Source organism: Procambarus clarkii, chromosome 57, assembly GCF_040958095.1.
Source record: "Procambarus clarkii isolate CNS0578487 chromosome 57, FALCON_Pclarkii_2.0, whole genome shotgun sequence".
In the NCBI taxonomy this organism is placed as follows: Eukaryota; Metazoa; Arthropoda; class Malacostraca; order Decapoda; family Cambaridae; genus Procambarus; species Procambarus clarkii.
In genome coordinates this window covers 7,858,385-7,885,632 of record NC_091206.1, presented here as the reverse complement: position 1 = coordinate 7,885,632, position 27,248 = coordinate 7,858,385, and the positions used below count along the sequence as shown (strand labels likewise).

At 48.1% G+C, this 27,248-nt stretch overlaps 1 protein-coding gene across 3 annotated transcripts in view; it reads left to right on the top strand.

Moving 5' to 3' along the window:
- The window catches only part of LOC123745067 (GATA-binding factor 2), a 147,274-nt gene extending 121,832 nt beyond the window's left edge, over window positions 1–25,442 (top strand). For all 3 annotated transcript variants that reach the window (XM_069306236.1, XM_045725367.2, XM_045725368.2), the window contains exons 3-6: window positions 1,202–1,912; window positions 7,668–7,813; window positions 8,436–8,561; window positions 24,674–25,442. In XM_069306236.1, coding sequence (XP_069162337.1) covers window positions 1,202–1,912; window positions 7,668–7,813; window positions 8,436–8,561; window positions 24,674–25,030 — 1,340 coding nt within the window. In that variant the 3' untranslated portion in view covers window positions 25,031–25,442. The remainder of the gene's footprint in view (window positions 1–1,201; window positions 1,913–7,667; window positions 7,814–8,435; window positions 8,562–24,673) is intronic.
- The last annotated feature ends 1,806 nt before the right edge of the window (window positions 25,443–27,248 follow it).

Sequence of the window (27,248 nt, the reverse complement as noted above, 5' to 3'; positions counted from 1 at the left end):
ACACACACAAAACAAAAACAGCTTCTAGTTTTCCTACACCAACCACCGCTCCCTGCTCCATCTCACCCCCCCCCCCCCACCCCCACCCCCACCCTCCCCCCAACCCCCACCCACCCTCACACCCCCCGCCCCCCCCTCCCTAACGCCAGGAAAACAATGGCATCGATTACAAGGAAAGCCAGAAGTGGCCCCAACAAAGAGGAGGCGAAAACCTCCAAAACCCCCGTCAGCCACCTAACTAACCACGCGCTGCCAAACAATACCAAACAATAGCCCCCACTAACCAGCCATCCATCCGCCGGAGCTGCTATGCTCACGCTTCACACCACTGCCACCCACCTGTCACTCAACCCGTCAATTGACTGTCAACCTCCATTCTTTGTGAAATTGCTCAGGACTCGAGGAAAGAAACCTAGAGGGGGTGGTGTGAGGGCGTTCCTGCCGCCTACTGTGTAATCCACACGGTGGCTTCACTGTTCTCCTTTGGGGGGGCCAAAGGGGGAGGGGATTAACGTATTTTTTTCCCCGTGGCTGTGTGGGTTTTTTTCCGATTACAATGATACAATCGGGTGAAGAGGACGGGATGTGATTGTATTGTGAGAGTGACGCTCGTGACAATGGCTGTATTGACTACGGTATATGTTTGTATTTTATCTTGTGTGTTTGGTGTATGTTTGTATGGCAGCGGTATTGATGATATAGGATTTTTTTGGTGGGTGTCTTAATAATCAGAATGTTTCTGATTCTCGATATATATATATATATATATATATATATATATATATATATATATATATATATATATATATATATGACAGTGTCAGACCACGGAGGAAAATTGAAACTGGAATTTCCTTAAGTACTTTCGTATATTAATACATCTTCAGAAGGAGTTGACTCCTTCTGAAGATGCATTAATATACGAAAGTACTTAAGGAAATTCATGTTTCAATTTTCCTCCGTGGTCTGACACTGTCACATTTTTAATCACGTGTTTATTTTCGTGATATACACACACACACACACACATATATGTATATATATATATATATATATATATATATATATATATATATATATATATATATATATATATATATAATATTGTCATAATTGGCATAATTTTAAAGCTGTTTTTACTAACGCTGGTAAAGGTTTACGTTATTAATAATGTTTATTTTGTTGTTTGTTCCTTGTGCAGGTCGGTTCGCCCAGGGGGGGATGTACCGCGCACACCCCCACTTCCCGACCCCCCTTCACTCCTGGCTGGGCACGGACAAGATGGCCGCCGCCCCAGCCGCCTACAACACCCCCGCTTCCTCCTGGCACACGCCCTTCGCCAAGACCTACCAGCCCACGCCCTCGCCCGCCCACCAGGCCCACCAGCCCACTCAGGGGTACGCTGCCTATGGGTACCCTCCCACACCACCCGAGGAAGCCCCAACAGCACCCAACACCCAGCAAGTACCAGCCCCACCACCCCAGCAACAGCCACAGGAGCAGCCAATGAGCACCAGTCCCCTGCCACAGCAACAACAACAGCAGCAGCAGCAGCAACAACAGCAGGATACAGCCACATCTCGCATGACTCCGGAGCGCCTTACAACGTCGCCGGCGGGCACAGGAGACGTCATTGACATTAAATGTGACGCCTACACACCTGTCTTCAGTTCCTCCTTCGCCTCCAAACCCACCCTCTCTCTCTCTCCCGCCCACTCCACCGCCCATCCCACCGGCTACACGGGCTATCCCACCCACTCTTCCATGGACTTCGCAGCGCACACGGGCTATTCGGGCTTCTACCCTTCGTCAGGCATGTCATCCATGTTCAGCAAGCCTTTCTCCACCGTCCCAGCTACAGCTATTTCGCCCTCCCACGACAAGTCCAAGAACTCGAAGCGATCCAGTACAGGTGAGAGATCTTCTTTGTTTACATCGACAGTTGGATCTGTATCCTCTTTACATTTCTCGTCCACACTATCAAGCAGGTTACTATCTGCTACTAAACTGTTAATCAATTCCTGGCTTTCGTTATTTACACCCTCTACCAGAAGTGAATGTTCATTACTGCCCTTTCAGGCTGATCGTCCCCTCCAACGCACTCAGATAATCTTACTCCCATCTCCAACGTTCACTTAACGAATCAAAGCCACATTAGCAGCCAGACCCATATCCAGTATTCACCTCAGATGTTTCATCCTCATCCTTCAGTCTCCACGTCACACCTGCCAGCCAATCAGGGCATCTTGACGTTTTCTTTCATTCCAAAAAGACCTAAGGTTCACACTATGAAATATGTGCTGCTCACACTAATGCACGCCTAATCGATCATTCCCTTACTACACGTCCTAACACGGCCACTAAACTCCACCAACCACTTGCCTTAACAACCACATATCCCTTCCACCCTAGCCACCGTGGGAGGAACACTCAACACAGCCCTAGCCACCGTGGGAGGAACACTAAACACAGCCCTAGCCACCGTGGGAGGAACACTAAACACAGCCCTAGCCACCGTGGGAGGAACACTAAACACAGCCCTAGCCACCGTGGGAGGAACACTAAACACAGCCCTAGCCACCGTGGGAGGAACACTCAACACAGCCCCTAGCCACCGTGGGAGGAATACTAAACACAGCCCTAGCCACCGTGGGAGGAACACTAAACACAGCCCTAGCCACCGTGGGAGGAACACTAAACACAGCCCCTAGCCACCGTGGGAGGAACACTAAACACAGCCCTAGCCACCGTGGGAGGAACACTAAACACAGCCCTAGCCACCGTGGGAGGAACACTAAACACAGCCCCTAGCCACCGTGGGAGGAACACTAAACACAGCCCTAGCCACCGTGGGAGGAACACTAAACACAGCCCTAGCCACCGTGGGAGGAACACTAAACACAGCCCCTAGCCACCGTGGGAGGAACACTAAACACAGCCCTAGCCACCGTGGGAGGAACACTAAACACAGCCCTAGCCACCGTGGGAGGAACACCAAACACAGCCCCTAGCCACCGTGGGAGGAACACTAAACACAGCCCTAGCCACCGTGGGAGGAACACTAAACACAGCCCCTAGCCACCGTGGGAGGAACACTAAACACAGCCCCTAGCCACCGTGGGAGGAACACTAAACACAGCCCCTAGCCACCATGGGAGGAACACTAAACACAGCCCTAGCCACCGTGGGAGGAACACTAAACACAGCCCCTAGCCACCGTGGGAGGAACACCAAACACAGCCCCTAGCCACCGTGGGAGGAACACTAAACACAGCCCTAGCCACCATGGGAGGAACACTAAACACAGCCCTAGCCACCGTGGGAGGAACACTAAACACAGCCCCTAGCCACCGTGGGAGGAACACTAAACACAGCCCCTAGCCATCGTGGGAGGAACACTAAACACAGCCCCTAGCCACCGTGGGAGGAACACTAAACACAGCCCCTAGCCACCGTGGGAGGAACACTAAACACAGCCCCTAGCCATCGTGGTATGTTCCGCGTCAGGTGGTGGGAGTAAGGTATGCAGGATAACATCCATTACGTGCACAATCCTATAATACAAGAGGCTATCGTGTTCGCTAGCGAGCGAGTACAGAAGACCATCAACGATGGCGAGGAGAAAAGTCTCTTGTTTATGTGTTGTTGAGTTCGTTGTGTGTTGCACAATGTCGTTTGTTGTGTCGTGGTGATTAGCGGGATCCCTCCCTCCATCACCACGACAGTAATGCTTCCAATCAACCCAACGCTTATTCAACCCATCAACACTGCATTCAGTCTACCCATCAACACTACCAGCATCTCACCCGTCTCGTCGGATGACAGTTCTCCCGCCAACACAATACCCAGTCACACGCTGCAGACAAGTCGTCAGCCAGACTCCCCCCCTCTCCCCTACGTCGTCGCACGTCGACCACCGACCGTTCCGACACCCACGAGTTCGACAGTCGTTTTCAGCCCGTAACACGACATTCGTTCCGCCTTTCGCCACTCAATTAACCGGCAGCTCACACCTGATTATCTGTAATTACCACCTGTCCCCTCTGTCATTACCAACACTTTGCTCGTTCTAATTGAAAATTAGGGGTAAATTATTTTGTTTTCTCGCTCTACCACCTCTTTCCGCCCCCCCCCCCTTTACCCATCCCATTCTTCCCTTCCCGCTTCACCACCCTTCCTATCCCTCTCCTTTATTGTCCCTACTTCCTCCCTACCCCTCCTGTGTTCACCCTTATTCTCCCTATCCTCGCTATCCCTGCGTTAATCACGCGCCAATCCCTACATATCTTTCCTTACCTATTCCTTCCCCCTAACCTTCCCTATCCCTGCCCGTCGTATTGTTTACGGATTCGACCAATTCATTACAAATTCGACGTAATAGTACAAATTAAAGCGTCGTAATATTAACGTTACATCAGCACCGGCCTCGACAGGCCAGGCGGGTTACATGCTTGTTCGTCTTACCAGCTTCCACTTATCTTCCTATAATATAACCCAACCTCTTGCGAAACCTATACATCTTAATCATGGCGGCTTTTATGTTATTTATTAAACAGTTTACAAACTTGGACACTTCACAACCCAAGGTTATAGTTGTTATAAACAACCTTGTAATGCTTCGGAACTCATAATTTATTTAATAAATGGTTAACAATGCCGCCATGATTAAGGTCAGATGTAAAGGTTTCGTAAATGGTTGAATTGGTCCTTGGGACGATCTTTTACACAAAAAAAAATCCCCCGTTCAAAAACTAGAAAACTAATGTGATTAAGACTACTTACTATGTAATAAATAAAACTTTAACTCGCAAACTTTAGAGTAAACTTTAAATCACAAACTTCAGAGTCAACTTTAGCTCGAAAACTTCAAAGTAAACTTCAACTGGACGTTAGAGCGACAGTCTCGCTTCATGCAGGCCGGCGTTCAATCCCCGACTTTCCAAGTGGTTGGGCACCATTCCTCCCCCCCCCCCCGTCTCATCCCAAATCATTATCCTGATCCCTTCCCAGTGCTATATAGTCGTAATGGCTTGGTGCTTTCTCTTGCTAGTTCCCTTCCCTTCGCAGACCTCAAAGATAACTTTAGCCTGCAAACTTCAAAGTTAACTTTAGCCTGCAAACTTCAAAGTTAACTTTAGCCTGCAAACTTCAAAGTTAACTTTAGCCTGCAAACTTCATAGTTAACTTTAGCCTGCAAACTTCAAAGTTAACTTTAGCCTGCAAACTTCATAGTTAACTTTAGTCTGCAAACTTCATAGTTAACTTTAGCCTGCAAACTTCATAGTTAACTTTAGCCTGCAAATTTCAAAGTTAATTTTAGCCTGCAAACTTCAAAGTTAACTTTAGCCTGCAAACTTCAAAGTTAACTTTAGCCTGCAAACTTCATAGTTAACTTTAGCCTGCAAACTTCATAGTTAACTTTAGCCTGCAAACTTCAAAGTTAACTTTAGCCTGCAAACTTCAAAGTTAACTTTAGCCTGCAAACTTCATAGTTAACTTTAGCCTGCAAACTTCATAGTTAACTTTAGCCTGCAAACTTCATAGTTAACTTTAGCCTGCAAACTTCAAAGTTAACTTTAGCCTGCAAACTTCATAGTTAACTTTAGCCTGCAAACTTCATAGTTAACTTTAGCCTGCAAACTTCAAAGTTAACTTTAGCCTGCAAACTTCATAGTTAACTTTAGTCTGCAAACTTCATAGTTAACTTTAGCCTGCAAACTTCATAGTTAACTTTAGCCTGCAAACTTCAAAGTTAACTTTAGCCTGCAAACTTCAAAGTTAACTTTAGCCTGCAAACTTCAAAGTTAACTTTAGCCTGCAAACTTCAAAGTTAACTTTAGCCTGCAAACTTCAAAGTTAACTTTAGCCTGCAAACTTCAAAGTTAACTTTAGCCTGCAAACTTCATAGTTAACTTTAGCCTGCAAACTTCGAATCAAACTTGAACCAGGGACGAAAAAAATGACAAATAATTAATGGAATAATTTCACACTCGGTCTGTAATCTGTATATATAATTTCACATTCCGACAACGTTCTTATGATGTGTATATAATTTAAAGTATAATTTTCCGTCCAGGAAAGATTTGCTTTTAAAAGAACACGTATAATTTCAGTTCAGAGAAGAGCTTGTAAAACAAAAAGTGTTCATATTCTTTTGTAATTATTTACGCAATTGTTATATAAAGTAGAAAAGCAAATATAAGTATGAGAGAGTGAATTAGTAAGGGCATGGTGAAGATGGTGAGTAATAAGGGCATGAGTATGAGGGAGATAGTGAGTTAATAAGGGTATGAGGTAATCAGCGTACGAGGAAGAGAGTAGAGTAATCAAGGTTTGAAGAAGAGTGGTAATAGATTAAAGCATCACTAACGCTATAGTTTAATATACAAGATTATAGATTAATTAGAGACGATATCAATGGGTTTATTGTTGATCTGCTGAGAGAAAAGGGGGGGGGGGGTGATGCAGGTTTTCGTTGCCCCTTCACCCCCTAAAGGGTACCACCCCCCATCCCTACCCCTGCTACACCCACCACTACACTACACCCGCCACCACCACCCCTGTTACGGGGTCACCATAGCCCGTGCTACATGAACATTTTGTTCTGAGTAGCTAAATCTTAAACAACAGCAAACCACCTTTGATACAACACCCTCCACTCACAGCTACCATCAATAAGACTATTTCATCAAACGCCACCACTACAAATACACCCACCACTATCACTAATACACCCACCACTACCACTAATACACCCACCACTACCACTAATACACCCACCACCACCACTAATACACCCACCACTACCACTAATACACCCACCACTACCACTAATACACCCACCACCACCACTAATACACCCACCACCACCACTAATACACCCACCACTATCACTAATACACCCACCACTACCACTAATACACCCACCACCACCACTAATACACCCACCACTATCACTAATACACCCACCACTACCACTAATACACCCACCACCACCACTAATACACCCACCACTATCACTAATACACCCACCATTACCACTACTTCACCCACCACTACCACTAATACACCCACCACCACCACTAATACACCCACCACTACCACTAATACACCCACCACTACCACTAATACACCCACCACCACCACTAATACACCCACCATTACCACTAATACACCCACCACTACCACTAATACACCCACCACTACCACTAATACACTCACCACTACCACTAATACACCCACCACTACCACTAATACACCCACCACTACCACTAATACACCCACCACTAATACACCCACCACTACCACTAATACAACCACAGGATCTACACCCACCAATAATACACTACCATCACAACAACAACGTATTTTCCACCACACACACACACTACAGGCGACCACCAGCTGCTTAGTGACTGGTGAAAGGTAACATTACATTATTAATTTGTATTAATATTATTATTATTATTATTATTATTATTATTATTATTATAGTATTTTTGATATGATTTTTATTGCGAGTTTTCGCTGTGTACTTGAGTAATAGTGCTATAAAATATTAATGCATAAATGTGTCATAGAGCTCATGTGCGTCTTATGGAGCAGCTTTGACATAAGATACGTAACGTATGACTAACTCATTCGCCGCATGCGGTGTGTTCCGGCAGAGGGCCGCGAGTGCGTCAACTGCGGAGCCACGTCGACGCCGCTGTGGCGACGCGACGGTAACGGTCACTACTTGTGCAACGCCTGCGGTCTATACTACAAGATGAACGGCCAGAACCGTCCCCTCATCAAGCCCAAACAACGCACGGTATGTATAGTGCTGTGTGGTGCTGCATGGTAGCGTGTGGTGCTGCATGGTACTCGTTTTGTGATGCCTGTGGTATCAACCACCGTCCCCCCTCATGAGGTCCAAGCTGCGTACGGGTTGTCCCAATAAATAAAAATGTGCCTAATCTCCCCGACCATGTGTTGTCCACCTGATCATGCCTTATCCCTGCTGAATCAAGGGCCGCCCCCTTCCCTATCGGTCCATCGGCTCCCTCTGTCATTGATTAACCTCGGGGACACTCTGGGGCAGGAGGGAGGGGCGGACCATTGGACCTGGACCTGGCCACAGTCCATATTGTCACTGCAGTCCTGAAGCATAAGTTTGTTTACAGTCTATAAGACTTATTCACCATTTTCATCCGGAATAAAAAAAATAATTCAGTTACGCTCTATTGTAAGTCTTTCCCTGACATTATCAATAATTCTCTTTATGATAAGTGAGATATAGGTTTTTATTACTCATAAACTTTATTATTTAGTGTAATCAACGCATTTTTTTTTTCTTAATATCTTTACCACCTCTTACCCTGAGCCTATACTGCGTCCCGCTCTCTCACGCTCACTCCTGTCTGTGTCGCTAACCATCTTGTTCGCCCCAGCAGTCCGCCAACCGTCGAGAAGGAACGTCTTGCGTCAATTGCAAGACCCAGACCACGACGCTCTGGCGACGTAACCAGAATGGCGAGTCGGTCTGCAATGCCTGCGGCCTCTACTTCAAACTTCACAATGTGAGTCCCGCCACTCGTCCTAACTTCTTACGTTTTTATAAGAGAAATATATATATATATATATATATATATATATATATATATATATATATATATATATATATATATATATATATATATATATATAATATATATATAATATTTATAATATTTATAATATTTGTATATTTTGGTAGCAGTCTTTCATTTAAACATATTTCGTGAAAAGGACAAAAAAGTTTTAAATTTATGATTCTGGCACGAATCTTCTCGATATTCCTTACGGTTTTCTTCACTAAAGCAGGAAGAATACAAATTAACTCTCCAAAGTTCATTTTTACTTTTTATTTGGGTCTGACGCCTAGTGATGTGTTTCGTAATGTCTCACCTCACATTCTCAAAGACAAATTTTACTGTGTTAGCACCTAGTTAGATCCTCTAATGGGTAGGTGGTAGGTGACATGGATGAATGACATACATCGGATATTAATGGGGTATTAATGGGGGTATTAATGGGGTAGTAAATTAAAAGTGTGACATGTTGGCAGCTCATGTTCTTCTGTTTGCTTCCGTTCCTGTTGCAGGGTCATTCAGTCCAGCTTCTGCACTGGCCCGGGGTCTTGAAGTGGGTAGATTGTAACTGTGTATTAGCTGGTTATTGATGGCTGGTCTAGAGTTCTTGATATGCAGCGCTTCACTAATGTCTTATCTTCTATTGTCATTGTATCTATCAATTATTTCGGTGTTGCTCGTCAAAATATCCCTGGTGATCCTCTCGTTGTGCTAGAAACCTAATTCTAAAACTTTCTATCGTTTTTAAAAGAGTAGGATTGAAGTCTCATCTTCACAGACACACACATTGCCTACTAGACCTCGATGAGCATAAAAATCAACGCAACTCGAAATTCCACTGAACGTACGTGCAGGTTAGGTTAGGTGCTTGCACCTGACTGACACTCACACAAAAAAGGATTAATGATTCTTCTTTCTCATTGTTATTTGTTGTATTGTTTATTTCTCAAGGTTCCGGAAACCACTGGCATTCCTTCGTTAGACTCTCTCTCTCTCTCTCTCTCTCTCTCTCTCTCTCTCTCTCTCTCTCTCTCTCTCTCTCTCTGTCTCTCTCTGTCTCTCTCTGTCTCTCTCTCTCTCTCTCTCTCTCTCTCTCTCTCTCTCTCTCTCTCTCTCTCTCTCTCTCTCTCTCTCTCTCTCTCTCTGTCTCTCTCTCTCTCTTTACGTATGATATGAGTTGACTATGTGTTTGCACTGTTTAATTTCTGAGTTACATTATCTTCTTCTGTTACTCGTCTCTGTCTTCCTCCTTTGTGGGTGGAACATGAATATACACTTCGGGAGATGATCACCCTACAAGACCAACATCCACTTCGTCTTGTCTCTCCCCCCCCCCCCCCCCCCATCGTTCCTCACGATAAATGGACTTGTCGCCTATTGTTTAGGATGAGTGACCAGGAGTAAGTGATTTGGTTTATAAAGAAAGACTGTAATTACCTAAGTGTAGTGACAGGATGAGAGGGCTCGTGGTGTCCCGTCTTCCCAGCACTCTTTGTCATATAACGCTTTGAAACTACTGACGGTCTTGGCCTCCACCACCTTCTCACCTAACTTGTTTCAACCGTCTACCACTCTGTTTGCGGTCATGGGGTCTGTTATTGATGGGATCGAGCGAAAACGGTATTCATTTCAATTTTCCAGTGTTATCAGTTTTGTTATGTCATTAAACATAACATAACAAAACTGTTATGTTATGTTTGTTATGTCCTTCAATTCATCCAGTGTCATCAGACTGCATCAGTAGTGCAGTTTGGTTACATATTCACTTCCCGATTTAATGCCATATACTCTCAAGATTTTGATTTCCTTCGTTGTGGTCATTAGTTGATTGCCGAAAAAATTTGAAGTTCATTTATGGTAACCAAGGTAATGAGGTAACGCATGATTAATAGAAAGAAGAAATGTAACGTTTTATAGTGAATAAGTCTGCTTTATTAGACTTTATTAGCGCCCCATCTACTAATCCTTCCCTTATTCCACTCTCCACCACTCCTGTCTCCACCCCATCTTTCCCCTTCCTTCTTCGTCTCATTCTTCCCTACTCACCTCTTCCCTCTCCTCTTCCCACCTACCTCTTTTTAATTAAAAAGCACTACAACTGGTTCCCTCCACACTACCTTCCCCCTCCCTCCACACTACCTTCCCCTCCCTCAACACTACCTTCCCCTCCCTCTTCACTAATCTCCCCCTTCCCCTACATTATCTTCCCCTTTTCCCCTCCCAAACTCCCACCTCCACTGTGCCTCTCGGAGAGAGGACCGAGAGCACTTGGGGTGCCGGAAAGCGATATGTGCTCCTAGCAGCAGCAGTAGCAGCAGCAGCAGTAGCAGCAGCAGCACTTGAAGCAGCAGCAGCAGCACCTGAAGCACCTGCAGCAGAAGCAGCAGCAGCAGTAGTAGCAGCAGCACCAACAGTAGCAGCAGCAGTAGCAGCAGCACCAGCACCAGCATCCGCAGCAGTCGCAGCAGCCGCAGCAGTAGCAGCAGCCGCAGCAGCACTTGCAGCAGCAGCAGCAGCCCTTGAAGCAGCAGCACTTGCAGCAGCAGCAGCCGCAGCACGTAGATGCAACTCTCGTAAAGAACCCAGCTGAGACTCGGAGTAACCGGTAATCACGGGATATTCACCAACGACTGAGATGGCTTGATTTACGTGGCATTAGCGGCCAGAGTTTCCGCTTTAGTGGGGCCTGCTGGTTATGACTCTATCATCGCCAGTCTTTGCAAGGATTAATGCCAGACTACAAATCTTGAGAGATTGCCTGTATTTACCCCCGTCGACAAATTATGGTGATCGTGGCTCATGCTAATGTTGGCGCTGTTCCTGGGGGTAAGGGGAGAGGGTGGTGGGGTGTGGGTGTGGGAAGGGGTGGAGAGGGTGGTGTGTGTGGGTGTGGGAAGGGTGGAGAGGGTGGTGTGTGTGGGTGTGGGAAGGGTGGAGAGGGTGGTGTGTGTGGGTGTGGAAAGATATAGCCCTTCATAGCCTCTAAGACAACTCCCCCCACCCACCCCCACCAACACCGCTGTTCTGCTGACTTCAAGGGGAACAGAAAGCACGTTCAACAACCACCTGAATGAACGTGGAACCTTCCACATGGCTGCCTGAACCTTCCAGTTTACATTCCGAAAAAAAAATTTTGGGGAAGTTCTATACACTCTCCTCAAAAAAAAACTATATATATTTAACTGTCAAATGTTAGGCAAATCTTTCAAACATTCGGGAAAAGAAAAGCGCCATTTAGGGGAAAAAACCCGCGCCAGCTGGTGCGAGCAGAGGGTCCGGGAAGAAATGGCCACCTGGCGGCCCCGGACTCCACCATCTTGCTTCTGACTCCCACAGTGCTAAACAGTGAGTCATGTCTGCTTGCCACGCCCTCCCGGCTCTTGTGCCACAAGTCACTACGTGCCGGGGTGTTATTGACACTCTGTGCATAGCTAAGCCTTCGGTGCATTGTGGCTCATGACTGTCATCACCCCAACCTTGCAAATTATAACCGCCTTGCTACCCTGAGACACGGAGTGATCCACTTACCGCTGTACTTTGGACACAATATCCCCTTGTCATTAAGGGCAATGTCGCTTACCGGCAGGAGCGACACCCGCTGTATAACTATTCAGAAGAAATGGAAGATATATCACCGCCCTTCAAACACATGTTCCTTGAGAGCCAGAATCCTCACTGCGCCTCGTCTGTAACTAGTGCACTTCCGCCTCTGTTGCCTCCTATCAGAAGGTTCAAGTTACCCTTTCGAGGATGGGTGTCGCGTAGGGCGTAATTATTCCAAAGCGCTGTAAAATATAGCGTCTGCCGTCAAACATCTGTCCGAGGGTAGACTTACGCACCTCTCACGCCGATCGTCAGCGTTGGCTTATCCACGGGGGCTTCCTCCTTGTTTGTGGCCGTCTTGAGTGGCACTTGGGGCTTCCTCCTTGTTTCTGGCCGTCTTGAGTGGCACTTGGGGCTTCCTCCTTGTTTGTGGCCGTCTTGAGTGGCACTTGGGGCTTCCTCCTTGTTTGTGGCCGTCTTGAGTGGCACTTGGGGCTTCCTCCTTGTTTGTGGCCGTCTTGAGTGGCACTTGGGGCTTCCTCCTTGTTTCTGGCCGTCTTGAGTGGCACTTGGGGCTTCCTCCTTGTTTGTGGCCGTCTAGAGTGGCACTTGGGGCTTCCTCCTTGTTTGTGGCCGTCTTGAGTGGCACTTGGGGCTTCCTCCTTGTTTCTGGCCGTCTTGAGTGGCACTTGGGGCTTCCTCCTTGTTTCTGGCCGTCTAGAGTGGCACTTGGGGCTTCCTCCTTGTTTCTGGCCGTCTTGAGTGGCACTTGGGGCTTCCTCCTTGTTTATGGCCGTCTAGAGTGGCACTTGGAGCTTCCTCCTTGTTTCTGGCCGTCTTGAGTGGCATTTGGGGCTTCCTCCTTGTTTGTGGCCGTCTTGAGTGGCACTTGGGGCTTCCTCCTTGTTTGTGGCCGTCTTGAGTGGCACTTGGGGCTTCCTCCTTGTTTGTGACCGTCTTGAGTGGCACTTGGGGCTTCCTCCTTGTTTGTGGCCGTCTTGAGTGGCACTTGGGGCTTCCTCCTTGTTTGTGGCCGTCTTGAGTGGCACTTGGGGCTTTCTCCTTGTTTGTGGCCGTCTTGAGTGGCACTTGGGGCTTCCTCCTTGTTTGTGGCCGTCTTGAGTGGCACTTGGGGCTTTCTCCTTGTTTGTGGCCGTCTTGAGTGGCACTTGGGGCTTCCTCCTTGTTTGTGGCCGTCTTGAGTGGCACTTCGGGCTTCCTCCTTGTTTGTGGCCGTCTTGAGTGGCACTTGGGGCTTCCTCCTTGTTTCTGGCCGTCTAGAGTGGCACTTGGGGCTTCCTCCTTGTTTCTGACCGTCTTGAGTGGCACTTGGGCTTCGTAATGATGCTTCGTTGATGTTTACATTTAATGAACGTTGAAATCTTTGATATTCTACGTTAAAAACATTGACCCTACGTTGACGACGTTGATCCTACATTGACGACGTTGATCCTACGTTATTAGCGTTGATCCTACGTTACTAACGTTGATCTTGCATTGATTTTAGCGTTAATCTGGTATGTTTTGCCCGCTAGGTTAATATGGCGCCTCCGTTGGCACTTGTATTGTGCGAGTTTTGGTCGTAGTCGTGGCGAGTCTGGTCTCGACTAGGACCGAGACCAGACTAGGACCGAGCCTATCTTATCCGTTGTTTCCCCAGTCAACGGAAGTTACAGCCTTTCGCTGCCGTTTCACTCAGGCGTAGGAGTGGTCCCTATCGTGAATTTCAAGTGTTTATCATTTGGGTATCAGAGTTAGTCTGCAAGTATGGAATCTACGGACTTTGTTTGGTATGGGGTCGTTGTGTATCAGTTTACGCCGTCCTTGGTCGTCTTTCAGGTCGTATTGGTGTTGCCCTGGTTATTTTCGTGTTGGTTTTGGGTTAGGAGTTTGAGTAGTGGTGGATGAGAGGTCGTGGTGGGTGAGGATGGAAGGGGGGGGGGTGGGGGGTAAGTGAGGGATCGTGCTGTGGGTGAGAGGTTGGGGTGAGGGTGGGGTTTCGAGATGCGGGTGAGGTGTCATAGAGTGGGTGTGAACGAAGCTGAGGAATGAGGAATAAGGAGTCGGGTGGGTGTTGGGTGGAAGAGGTCGGGTGAGATGTCGGTGTGGTTGAGTGGTACGTGTAGGTCAAGATTGGCGTGGATGAGGGGTGGTTGGGGTGGATGCACGTTTGGGTGAGGAGACCGGTAAGGACGGAAGTGGGTGAGAGAGGGTGGGAATGGTTATGAGAGAGAGAGAGAGAGAGAGAGCTGCCCACATGTTTGTGGCCTCACTCCCAGCTGTCTGTTAAGACCATACTTATCTTCCTCCCGTCTGGTCTGTGGTTAAGTCACCACAGATCAATAGACATCCTGTAAAGTTAAAACTGTACGGGGGATGATATATTAGACTTTAGTTCTGACAAACTTTGCCACTGGCTAAAACGTCTTCTAAACAACAAACGTCTGTTTCCAAACATTAAATCTCACTAAATTGCCTCGGACGGCTGGCCTCCTCAACTATTTCACTTTTTCATTATTTCTCTCTCTGAGACAGACCGCAAAACATCGGCGTCAGCGTTTCCCCTTTTCTCCTAATGTGGCTCCTTTTCCCCTCTCCTTTACCCCTCTTTCTCTAGTAATTATCATCGCCAAAGCCCCTCATTTGCGGCTTCGGGTTACGAGCACAGCGTCACGGGTATGACTGAACCTGGAAATGTAGAAATGTTTTTGTAGGCAACTCCTTTTTCTTTTCTTTTTTATCTGCGTTATAGTTTAAATTCCTCGGTATGGTCTGGGGAATATGAGGACCTGTCTCTACGCCCCCTGGTATGGTCTGGGGAATATGAGGGCCTGTCTCTACACCCCCCTGGTATGGTCTGGGGAATATGAGGACCTGTCTCAACGCCCCCTGGTATGGTCTGGGGAATATGAGGACCTGTCTCTACGCCCCCTGGTATGGTCTGGGGAATATGAGGGCCTGTCTCTACACCCCCCTGGTATGGTCTGGGGAATATGAGGGCCTGTCTCTACACCCCCCTGGTATGGTCTGGGGAATATGAGGACCTGTCTCTACACCCCCCTGGTATGGTCTGGGGAATATGAGGGCCTGTCTCTACACCCCCTGGTATGGTCTGGAGAATATGAGGGCCTGTCTCTACACCCCCCTGGTATGGTCTGGGGAATATGAGGACCTGTCTCTACACCCCCCTGGTATGGTCTGGGGAATATGAGGGCCTGTCTCTACACCCCCCTGGTATGGTCTGGAGAATATGAGGGCCTGTCTCTACACCCCCCTGGTATGGTCTGGAGAATATGAGGGCCTGTCTCTACACCCCCCTGGTATGGTCTGGAGAATATGAGGGCCTGTCTCTACACCCCCCTGGTATGGTCTGGGGAATATGAGGACCTGTCTCTACACCCCCCTGGTATGGTCTGGGGAATATGAGGGCCTGTCTCTACACCCCCCTGGTATGGTCTGGGGAATATGAGGACCTGTCTCTACACCCCCCCTGGTATGGTCTGGGGAATATGAGGACCTGTCTCTACACCCCCCTGGTATGGTCTGGGGAATATGAGGACCTGTCTCTACGCCCCCTGGTATGGTCTGGGGAACATGAGGGCCTGTCTCTACGCCCCCTGGTATGGTCTGGGGAATATGAGGACCTGTCTCTACGCCCCCTGGTATGGTCTGGGGAATATGAGGACCTGTCTCTACACCCCCCTGGTATGGTCTGGGGAATATGAGGACCTGTCTCTACGCCCCCTGGTATGGTCTGGGGAACATGAGGACCTGTCTCTACGCCCCCTGGTATGGTCTGGGGAACATGAGGACCTGTCTCTACGCCCCCTGGTATGGTTTGGGGAACATGAGGACCTGTCTCTACGCCCCCTGGTATGGTCTGGGGAATATGAGGGCCTGTCTCTACGCCCCCTGGTATGGTCTGGGGAATATGAGGGCCTGTCTCTACGCCCCCTGGTATGGTCTGGGGAATATGAGGACCTGTCTCTACACCCCCCTGGTATGGTCTGGGGAATATGAGGGCCTGTCTCTACGCCCCCTGGTATGGTCTGGGGAATATGAGGGCCTGTCTCTACACCCCCCTGGTATGGTCTGGGGAATATGAGGACCTGTCTCTACACCCCCCCTGGTATGGTCTGGGGAATATGAGGACCTGTCTCTACACCCCCCTGGTATGGTCTGGGGAATATGAGGGCCTGTCTCTACACCCCCCTGGTATGGTCTGGGGAATATGAGGGCCTGTCTCTACACCCCCCCCCCCTGGTATGGTCTGGGGAATATGAGGACCTGTCTCTACACCCCCCCTGGTATGGTCTGGAGAATATGAGGGCCTGTCTCTACACCCCCCTGGTATGGTCTGGGGAATATGAGGGCCTGTCTCTACACCCCCCCTGGTATGGTCTGGGGAATATGAGGGCCTGTCTCTACACCCCCCCTGGTATGGTCTGGGGAATATGAGGACCTGTCTCTGCACCCCCCTGGTATGGTCTGGAGAATATGAGTCAGTACAGTTTTTAGCGGCCGTTGCATCCTCTGTACTTTACAGTTTAAATTTGTGGAGTTTTACTCAGTTGTTACTTCAGGTTAACAGGTGAGAAACAAGGGCAGCTAAAGCAAGTATAGACAACAGCAAAAAAATGACGCAAGGTTAGACTTCAAAGGGGAAACTAAAACTCCGAAGATGAAGGAAAAAATGGTGGGAGGCGGTGGGTCCCGAGTCAGAAGTGTCGGCGCCAGGCTGAAACTCGATATTACTCGTGCTTGTCTCCCTCCCTCGTCCTCTCTATGTTATCTGCCCTTTTTAAAGATAAATTTTTTTGGACAATTTTCATATTTTGAAGTTCTTTAAAAAATATATATATATTTTACAAGTATCGTAACTCTAAAAGGAGCGTTGTTGAGCCCCCACAACTCGTCCCTTCCTCGCCGCCTGTCAAATCACAACTCCGTCACCTTCTGCCACTTTTCCTCTTCTGAAACTCCCACTTCCTCTCCCAATTACTCCAGCCACTTGAACTGGTCGGTACAACAACGACCTCGCTTCTTGCAGCTCGGCGTTCGATCCCTGATTGTCAGAGTAGATAGGCACCGATCCTTTCCTCCGTGCTACCCCCACCTCTGTCCTCATATTGCTTCCAAGTGCTCTACTGGCTAAGCGCTTTTTTCTAATAATTATCTTATCAGAATAACACTTATCTCGAATAGTTTCCTCTACCACGGGCGAACGCAACAAAATGTTTTGGAGAGCATTAAAGCAACTATAACAAAAAAGTTATGGTTGAATAGGCGTTTTTTTGGGCCTTATGTTTTAGGCTAATGGTTCTTGAGGGGGCTTTTATATAGCCATACTGGCTTAACGTTTTATCCTGATAATTGCGTTATTCTTTCTTCGAGTTTTCCCTAATCATCCGACCATTTTCATCCACGTATATCACTGTGATCGTTACTCTTAATGTTAGTTTAAGATATTAACTAGTGTCAGAAACTCGTGATTAAACGCATATGTTACCTGATGTAACACATAGGTAACACATCTATCAGTCTCGGGAGACTATGGAGTTGCGCTCTGAGTCGGTCTGGAGTGGCCTGATGTAAGACTTTTTATACCCGTGGTTTGTTGCTAAGTGACAGGCTACGGCTAACCATCCTGTGTGATGGGGATTTTTTTTAGCACCACGTAGCTAGCTTTCTGACACACTGTACTCACCTTCATATATAGTCTAGGGCAGCTGCACAAATGCACATGTACCTAATGTATTAATAACAAAGGTCACCAAACTCCCTTAATTTTTGCCATGTGTTGAGTAGTAGAGTATGGCTATTCACAGTGAAATCTCATTATCGTGCTATATCAATGAGAATTTTTTTTATTATTATTGAATTCGTATTAAAAAGGGGCGTCAGAGGTAGAATTACTGAACGACAGAGCCAGAGGGGGGAATTGTGTGAAACCCTGGTTTGGCTTCAGTGGAAGCCTCGGGAGTCCTAGTGGATGCAGTAGTATCACAGGTTGCATTTTTTTGACCATGTCATTGCGTACTCGTTTAGAGCGTGCATCTGGTAACACCCAGCGCATAGGTTCGAATCCTCATCACGGCTCCTGTGGTCTTTCTCAATATGGCCATGAAACGCATTTTTCGTTCCCGCTGGGTGCATGGGTTATGATGTTAGGTTCAGGCGCATCGCTCTTGGCCGCAAGACCAATGCATGCGATATCCCTGTCCACGATTTGCCCGCGATTTGCCCGCGACCTGTCCGCGACCTGCCTGTGGCCTGCCCGCGGTCCTCACCTGGTAGTCAGAAGTGTCACAAGAAATACCTAAGCAAGCGATGAGTCAAAATAACGTGGCTAAAGTATGTTGACCAGACCACACACTAGAAGGTGAAGGGCCGACGACGTTTCGGTCCGTCCTGGACCATTCTGAAGTCGATTCAAGATCGACTTGAGAATGGTCCAGGACGGACCGAAACGTCGTCGTCCCTTCACCTTCTAGTGTGTGGTCTGGTCAACAAGAAATACCTAATGTTTACCTCCCTCTATATTATGATGTTTACCGCGAATCGATGTTGTTTCACGTTTGTTTACAAGAGCTCACATGATTCGTCGGAGTAATTCGTTTGTTTTTGTTTTCTTAGTTATTTTTTTTCCACTGGGGCTAACGGCCTCATAAGATTTTTTATTTGGATTTTTTTGTCTTAATTAGATTTTCAGTGGTTTTCTTTGTTTAAACCTTAATTGAACTGATTTAGTTAATGAGAGTAACTTGTCTTTTATTGACTAAAGTCAAGATTTAGGAGTCTTGGTTATCTATTTGTTTGTTTATTTATTTATACATAGAATTCCTACACTGATTTTTTTTTATTTATTTGCTGGACTTTGTCCTTTAGTTTACATGTGTATTGTCTTATTTAACTTTTTTATTTACATAAAAAAAGCTCATGGTACTTTTTTTTACCACTGAATATTGTAGGAGGCGAGGATCACCGAGGGAAGGGCGTTGCGTTGTTAAAACCCACGTTTTCAGACGTTGTTGACTGACGTTGTTTGTGAAAATAACGGAGTCGTGGAGATTTATGTTGTTGCAGTGTTGCCAATGGCTCACGAACGCCTGCTTTCTCCAGAAGAGGGATATATGCGTGCTGGTAATGTGCCGGGTCGATGGTGGTAATACTGATGGTGTTACTTCGTTTAGTGTGTGTGTGTGTGTGTGTGTGTGTGTGTGTGTGTGTGTGTGTGTGTGTGTGTGTTGTGTGTGTTGTGTGTGTTGTGTGTGTGTGTTGTGTGTGTGTGTTGTGTGTGTGTGTGTGTGTGTGTGTGTGTGTGTGTGTGTGTGTGTGTTGTGTGTGTTGTGTGTGTTGTGTGTGTTGTGTGTGTGTGTGTGTGTGTGTGTGTGTGTGTGTGTGTGTAGTGTAGGGTACGGGGTGTAGTGTAGGGTATGGGGGGTGAAGTACAGGGTTCGGGGGTGTAGTGTAGGATACAGGGGTACAGTTTGGGGTACGGGGGTGTAGTATAGGGTACGGGGGTGTAGTGTCGGATACAGGGGTGTAGTGTAGGGTACGGGGGTGTAGTGTTGGGTACAGGGGTGTAGTGTAGGGTACAGGGGTGTTGTGTCGGGTACAGGAGTGTAGTGTAGGGTACGGGGGTGTAGTGTAGGGTACATGGGTACAGTTTGGGGTACGGGGGTGTAGTGTAGGGTACAGGGGTACAGTTTGGGGTACGGGGGTGTAGTGTAGGGTACGGGGGTGTAGTGTGGGGTACAGGGGTGTAGTGCTGGGTATGGGGTGTAGTGTGGGGTACAGGGGTGTAGTGTAGGGTATGGGGGTGTAGTATGGGGTACAGGGGTGTAGTGCTGGATATGGGGTGTAGTGTGGGGTACAGGGGTGTAGTGTAGGGTATGGGGGTGTAGTGTAGGGTACGGGGGTGTAGCGGGTTGTGGCACCATTGAAGGGGGGACGGTCCTACCCCCGTCATGCTTCTGGTAAGTCTGGCGACGACCACACCGCCCTGGCGCCGCGCTACTTCCTCGCTATTCGCGCCCGCGGCCCAGACTTAGGCTCTGTATCATCTCCTAACGATCTTTTATTTGCGCATTTATAGTTATACAAATTACAGAATTTGTTATTTTTCAATAAAGAAGTAGTTTGGGCTGTAGTTTGGAAATTTAGAGGGTCGTTGGCGAAAGCATAATTTATTTTTCGGAATAGTTACTGAAACCGGACAATCCATCTCGCCTTGACGTCGGCTTGGTTGAAGTCGAGGAAGGCTTGCGTTCTTCCTTTTATCTTTGTATCTTGTTTATCTTCTTATTTCCTCTCCCTGACGTTGGTGTAGTCCGGATGCCGAGGAGGCCGAGTATGCCGCTGTTAACGAGCTTTGTTAACGACACGGCATTACACAATGGAAGAATACTTTTGAAATAATAGACAAACATCATTACCAAAAATCACAAGACGTCTGGCAGAGGGGCATTTTTTGTTTTTTGTTTCTTTTTTACTGTTGCTGAGTGAAGTGGAGAAGGAAATATTTAGTGTGTGCCGGAGGAAGTTTAGCGGTGACGGTCGACGGAGCTTGTTTGCTCAAGGAGGGACACACATTATGCACGGATGATCTGATACCCGCTTCCTGTCGACCCTTTTTTGTTCGCTTCGTCTAAAGTCCTCCCACACATCCCTTCCGTTTTCTGTGGAGGCCAACGCTGCTTTTCCTGCCGACTTCAAATGGCACGCGAAATTCCAACAGACTAAAATAAAGAGTCCTTGTCTCTTTTGCATAGGCCTAGCACGCAGTGGGTAAACCAGAAAAACCAATGAGAGTGCACTAAGTGCTTTGTTTTTTCCATCTCGTTCCTGATCTTAGGAATCTAGAGAATGTCTTCACACCATAAATCACTTTTAAGACAATTTGTTCACAGTCGAACTGCTGTCGTCGCCACTAGCAGTAAAGGGCTCTTGGCTGATGTTTAATTTTTTTTACATTTTGCCCCGAGGGGCGAGTTTATTGGGCAGCGCCACTCATCTTGTGAGTGGACACACCGCCATAGCAGCATGTACAACACTCCCCAATAGAAAGAAAACCCGCTGGGTTGTTCATCCTGTCACTTGTACCCAGACACAGCTGGGACTTGCTTAACTGTCTCAAGTGAACAGCTCCTCGATTGGCTGATGATGTCGTGCGCCGGTACTGAAGGTATCGCCACAGGGGGAGCTACTGTTCGAAAGAAAGATATATAAGATCGTGCAAATAAACACATTAATGGCCTATGGCACGACTCAAGCTACTTTCTCACAGGCTAATTCTAGAATTGATGGGGAGCTGTAATTCTCAGTTGACCTGTATAGGCTAACCTTGAGCTCGAAGTTCATTTTCCGTGTCATGGTAAATCCCATTTGCATGGGGAATTTTAAACCCATTTGCATGGGGAATTTTAATCCCATTTGCATGGGGAATTTTAATCCCATTTGCATGGGGAATTTTCATGAGTGTGACATCGCGGTGTTTATCTCTTGTGAACTACGCTACAATATTTCCTAAGTTTTATCATTTTGGGATTTAATTACATCAAATTCCCGCTTAGAATTGCCTTCAGAACTATTCACGACCCCTCTTAGAGTTAATATTTTGATGAAAGATCCTTCACGTTTTGATCCTAAGAACTAATCATCTCCTTGTTACCCGCCTTGAGTATTTGAAATTATATTTCTCTGATTTGGCATTCGTTCAAAAATTAATGCTTTAACAATAATAATAATAATAATACAAATAATAATATTAATTATTATTATTATTGTTATTATTTCCCTGTTTAGTGGCATACACCGGTTAATTAGTGGAGTTCCCCTTATTGCTTCCCCATAGATTTCCACTTATGAAGTTACACCCCATCCTTCTCTCTTCCACCCCCCCTTCCTTGCCACCCCACCCTCTTTCACCTCCCTCCCTGCCAAGTCCCTCCCTCCCTCCCTATCCCTCCCTGCCTGGTCCCTCCCTACCTCCCTCCCTCCCTCTCTGGTCCCTCCCTACCTCCCTCCCTCCCTCTCTGGTCCCTCCCTCCCTCCCTCTCTGGTCCCTCCCTCCCTCTCTGGAGATTAGCGGTGAAGTAACGACTCATTTTGACTCGGACCACCGCCAACAAAAGGAGTTCAGCCGGCTGGAAGTGAGCCGAGCGGACGCGAGAATGGTGGATGACAAAACTAGGGTGTGGTGGGTCGTAAAACTGACAGACAGACGTAGACAGGTCAATACAATCGCCGTCCAGCGCCTCACGCCCGCACAATGCCGGCCCTCCGCCCCCAAAAGCCTCTAACTCAATGCCCGCGTGGCTACTAGGCTAATTAACAGACCTGTTCGATTTTTCTCTCAAGGCAGTGGGAGGTTTTGAGGGAGGGAGGGAAGAGATGGAGGGGATGATGGAGGAGGTGGAGGGGTTGAAGGAGGAGGTGGAGGGGTTGAAGGAGGAGGTGGAGGGGTTGAAGGAGGAGGTGATGGTATAGGAGGTTTATTATTATTATTATTATTATTATTATTATTATTATTATTATTATTATTATTATTATTATTATTATTATTATTATTATTATTATTATTCTACCACCGAGGGAGGGAGGGAGCCGGTCGGCCGAGCGGACAGCACGCTGGATTTGTGATCCTGTGGTCCTGGGTTCGATCCCAGGCGCCGGCGAGAAACAATGGGCAGAGTTTCTTTCACCCTATGCCCCTGTTACCTAGCAGTAAAATAGGTACCTGGGTGTTAGTCAGCTGTCACGGGCTGCTTCCTGGGGGTGGAGGCCTGGTCGAAGACCGGGCCGCGGGGACACTAAAGCCCCGAAATCATCTCAAGATAACCTCAAGATAACCACAGACATGGCCACACATTAACAATGCTAACCAGCATATGTACATTTTCTTCCGTCCTCCATGGACAGGGTTAGAGGATCTGTTAAACATATAATTTACATAAACAAATAAATAGACAGTGATTTATTGAACAATCAACCACAGAAGGTGATTGTAGTGCTTTGTTGTAGTTGTAGCAGAAGGAGGTGATGGTGTAGAAGGCGTGGGTGATGGTGTATAGAAAGAGGATGAGGTATAGAAAGACGGGTGGAGAGGTCCAAGAACATGAATTAGGGAGATATTAAGGAGGTGGTCTCTCTCTCTCTCTCTCTCTCTCTCTCTCTCTCTCTCTCTCTCTCTCTCTCTCTCTCTCTCTCTCTCTCTCTCTCTCTCTCTCTCTCTCTCTCTCTACCTTCTTCCTGTGTGTTCACGCACGCCTACCAGTTACCTGGTAACTAACATTCCTAGCCTGACGTCTTGCTCGGTCTTGCGGTAATCTCGGTGTGAAAAATGACATGCTGCTTTTGTGTGCGTAAATTAGACTTTGCGGTCTACGGGTGAGATGCGGGCGTAGGCCAGCGGGCGCGGCACAGGTAGCTATTCAGGTGCGTGTGGGCGTGGAAGCGGGGGAGCACTGGTGGGGGGTCCCGCAAGCCACAATAGATCCTCCCCAGGGGGGCTGCGACCCCTCCGCAGGGGACCCACCCTGACACACACCACCACAATACGCTCAAATGATGCCCACTTCTACCTGACGCCTCTATGGTCCTCCCGCTGGGGGCTGCAGGGCCGGGAATATATCCCTTGTGGCGGCCTGCGGTAAGGGTGCAAGCGGCGAGGGCGCAGATGCTGCCTTAAAGTTAATCTTGACGTAAGGTGTGGGCGGGGGAGGGCGGGGGGCAGCCAGCCAGTGGGGACAAGTGTGGCGCCCCACGGCTGCTAACCTGACACTGATGGAGGATCCTGCCTTGACCTCGCACGCCCGCGCCGCCCACACGCGCCCACGCTCCCAGCACTCCAAACACTCTCCATCACCACACAATCTACACGCTTTTATTCCAAGCAGTTTATTTGGATCTAATGAATAGCAACATCTTTAATGTCAAGTCCAGTAACGAGATCTTGACAGGACATTGCTAACTATAAACCGGTCGGACGTGAAAACGCGCTAAGCCAGTACAACTATATAGCATTTGGAAGGGATATGAGGACAAGGAGCTGGGATATGAGGACAAGGAGCTGGGATATGAGGACAAGGAGCTGGGATATGAGGACAAGGAGCTGGGATATGAGGACAAGGCGCTGGGATATGAGGACAAGGAGCTGGGATATGAGGACAAGGAGCTGGGATATGAGGACAAGGAGCTGGGATATGAGGACAAGGAGCTGGGATATGAGGACAAGGAGCTGGGATATGAGGATAGGAAGCTGTGATAGGACAGAGAGAGAGAGAGAAGGGTGCCCCAGCTTGGACCGTCAAGGATCGAACATTGATTTACAAGAAGCGAGGCGTCGCTATACCAGCCAGTCCACGTGGCTGGGACCTATAGGGATGGTCTAGGATATACTTAGCAGCTTTCTATCAAGGAATGTGGATTCTAAAACATAATATGTTAACTTGTAGCGTAAAATATGTCTTTAACTGATCTTTTCATGAATAATCGGCCGCTCTTGTCTCCCTCAGGTGGCTCGGCCGCTCTCCATGAAGAAGGAAGGTATCCAGACCCGGAACCGCAAGTTGAGCCAGAAGTCCAAGAAGAAGAAGGGGATGCTAGGCTTCCCGGACATGTTGAAGCCGCTGGACAAGGGCGGCTTCGGTGGCTTCGGGACTGGAGGCTCCGGGTTCGGCTCCATGTCTCACTACATGTACGGCGGCCAGATGCACGGCTCCTCCATGGCGGGCGGCTTCATGTCAGGGCCGCCCGTGCACGGCATGTCGGCCATGTCGGGCGGCCTGGGGAGTCTGGGACTGTCCTCCGCCGCTGCCGCCTCCGCTGCCTCCCTAGGCTTCAGTTCGGGTTTCTGTACTGTAGCCGCGTAAGAATACGCCCAGAAGCACGCCCACTGGATGCATGATCCCTTGAGCGAGCCTCGTATCCCCTTATAATACCCACCTTGGGTAACATTTGGGCATGACGCCCGCATAGTGTACAAAGGAGTGCCTGCAGCTTCTGCAACAGAAGTACCAGCAGAAGCTGCAGTTGAAGGTGCAGAATGTTGCAGACGTATAGCAGCAGCCGCAGCAGTAGCGGATAAGGAAGAGGCAGCAGCTGTATAGAGGTTGTAGGAACAGCTGCTGAGTGTACAGTGTATATAGTGTACTATAGACCACATAGAGACTATTTAATGCATCATTTCTTGTCCTTAAGCTAAGATGAGCATCATATTGCATATTGTAATATTGATTACTGTAATTATTATGTGATACAAATAAAGAGAACCCTTTTTTTGGCCATTTTTGTTTCATTGGCCTCATTATTTGTGACACCTTCACCCCCACACCTGCACCACTACACACCCGCACCACCACACCCGCACCGTCACACACCACACCCGCACCACTACACACCCGCACCACTACACACCCGCACTACCACACCCCACACCCTCACCACCACACCCCACACCCGCACCACCACACACCCGCACCACTACACACCCGCACCACTACACACCCGCACCCCCACACACCCACACCACCTCACCTGCACCCCCACACCTGCACCCTCACACACCACACCCGCACCACCTCACCTGCACCACCACATCCTCACCACCACACCCGCACCACCACACCCCACACCCTCACCACTACACCTGCACCACCACACCCACAAAGCTCAGCTATACCAGTAACACAGGCAGGAACAATACTTCCCTTTCATGGTATGGGCCGTCCTTTCTTGTCTCATCCTTATTCCCCCCCCCCCATCCTCCTCCCCCTCAACAATCCCCCCTCCCTCCTTCCCCCTACCATCACTTACGTCCGGCTCCTCTTCCTTCTCCTTCTCCTCCTCCATCATTTACTACAATTCCCTCCCAACGCCTCGCCATATTTCGTCCTATTTTTTCTCTTCTTCCTCTCCTGTTCCTCTGCCTCTGCCACTTTCCCTCAAAGCCTTTCCTCTCCGTCTCATCCTGGCTATGGCTGCGTCTCTTTGTGGAGCGCAGACAGTGGTAGTGTGTGTGTGTGTGTGTGGAGGCTCTTCGTGCAACATGAGCGTGTTCAAGGAACCATCAACGAAGATTGATTGTGATTAGGTTTTATTGATGGTGGGATGGTGTTCCTCTGGTCTCTGTGAGGACGGTGTTTCTGTGGTGAGCTGGGGGTGGCTTGCCAGCTGTGTCTCTGTGGGTGTGACCTTACACAGACGTGCAGAGAGCCCTAGAATCCTAACAGAGTGTAGTTTAGTTTGCTGCTGTCCATGCAGTGGGCAGTAATGGACCAAATTATCACGTTGTGGGCGGTAGTGGACCCCATACCAATGTTACGGGCGGTAGTGGACCCCATACCAATGTTACGGGCGGTAGTGGACCCCATACCAATGTTACGGGCGGTAGTGGACCCCATATCCGTGTTGTGGGTGGTATTGGACACCATAACCATGCTGTTGACGGTAGTGGAAAAAAGTTGGTGAGTACACACACACACACACACACACACACACACACACACACACACACACACACACACACACACACACACACACACACACACACACACACACACACACACAGGCTCAGGAACCTGTACACCTGTTGATTGACGGTTGAGAGGCGGGACCAAAGAGCCAGAGGTCAACCCCAGCAAGCACAATTAGGTAAGTACAATTATATGAGAACACGCACACAAGGGAGGCCTGGTAGCCTGGTGGATAGCGCGCAGGACTCGTAATTCTGTGGCGCGGGTTCGATTCCCGCACCAGGCAGAAACAAATGGGCAAAGTTTCTTTCACCCTGAATGCCCCTGTTACGTAGCAGTAAATAGGTACCTGGGAGTTAGTCAGCTGTCACGGGTTGCTTTCTGTTTGTGTGTGTGTGTGAGAGAGAGAGAGAAAAATTAGTTAGTAGTTAGTAACAGTTGATTGACAGTTAAGAGGCGGGCCGAAAGAGCAGAGCTCAACCCCCGCAAGCACAACTAGGTGAAGACACAGACATAGAGGAAAAATAGGTCGGGAATCAGAACATTAGACAACTGAGGGTGTGAAGACAGGGTCCAAGAGCTAACGAACCGATCCTGGAAGCATAACAAGTAAATA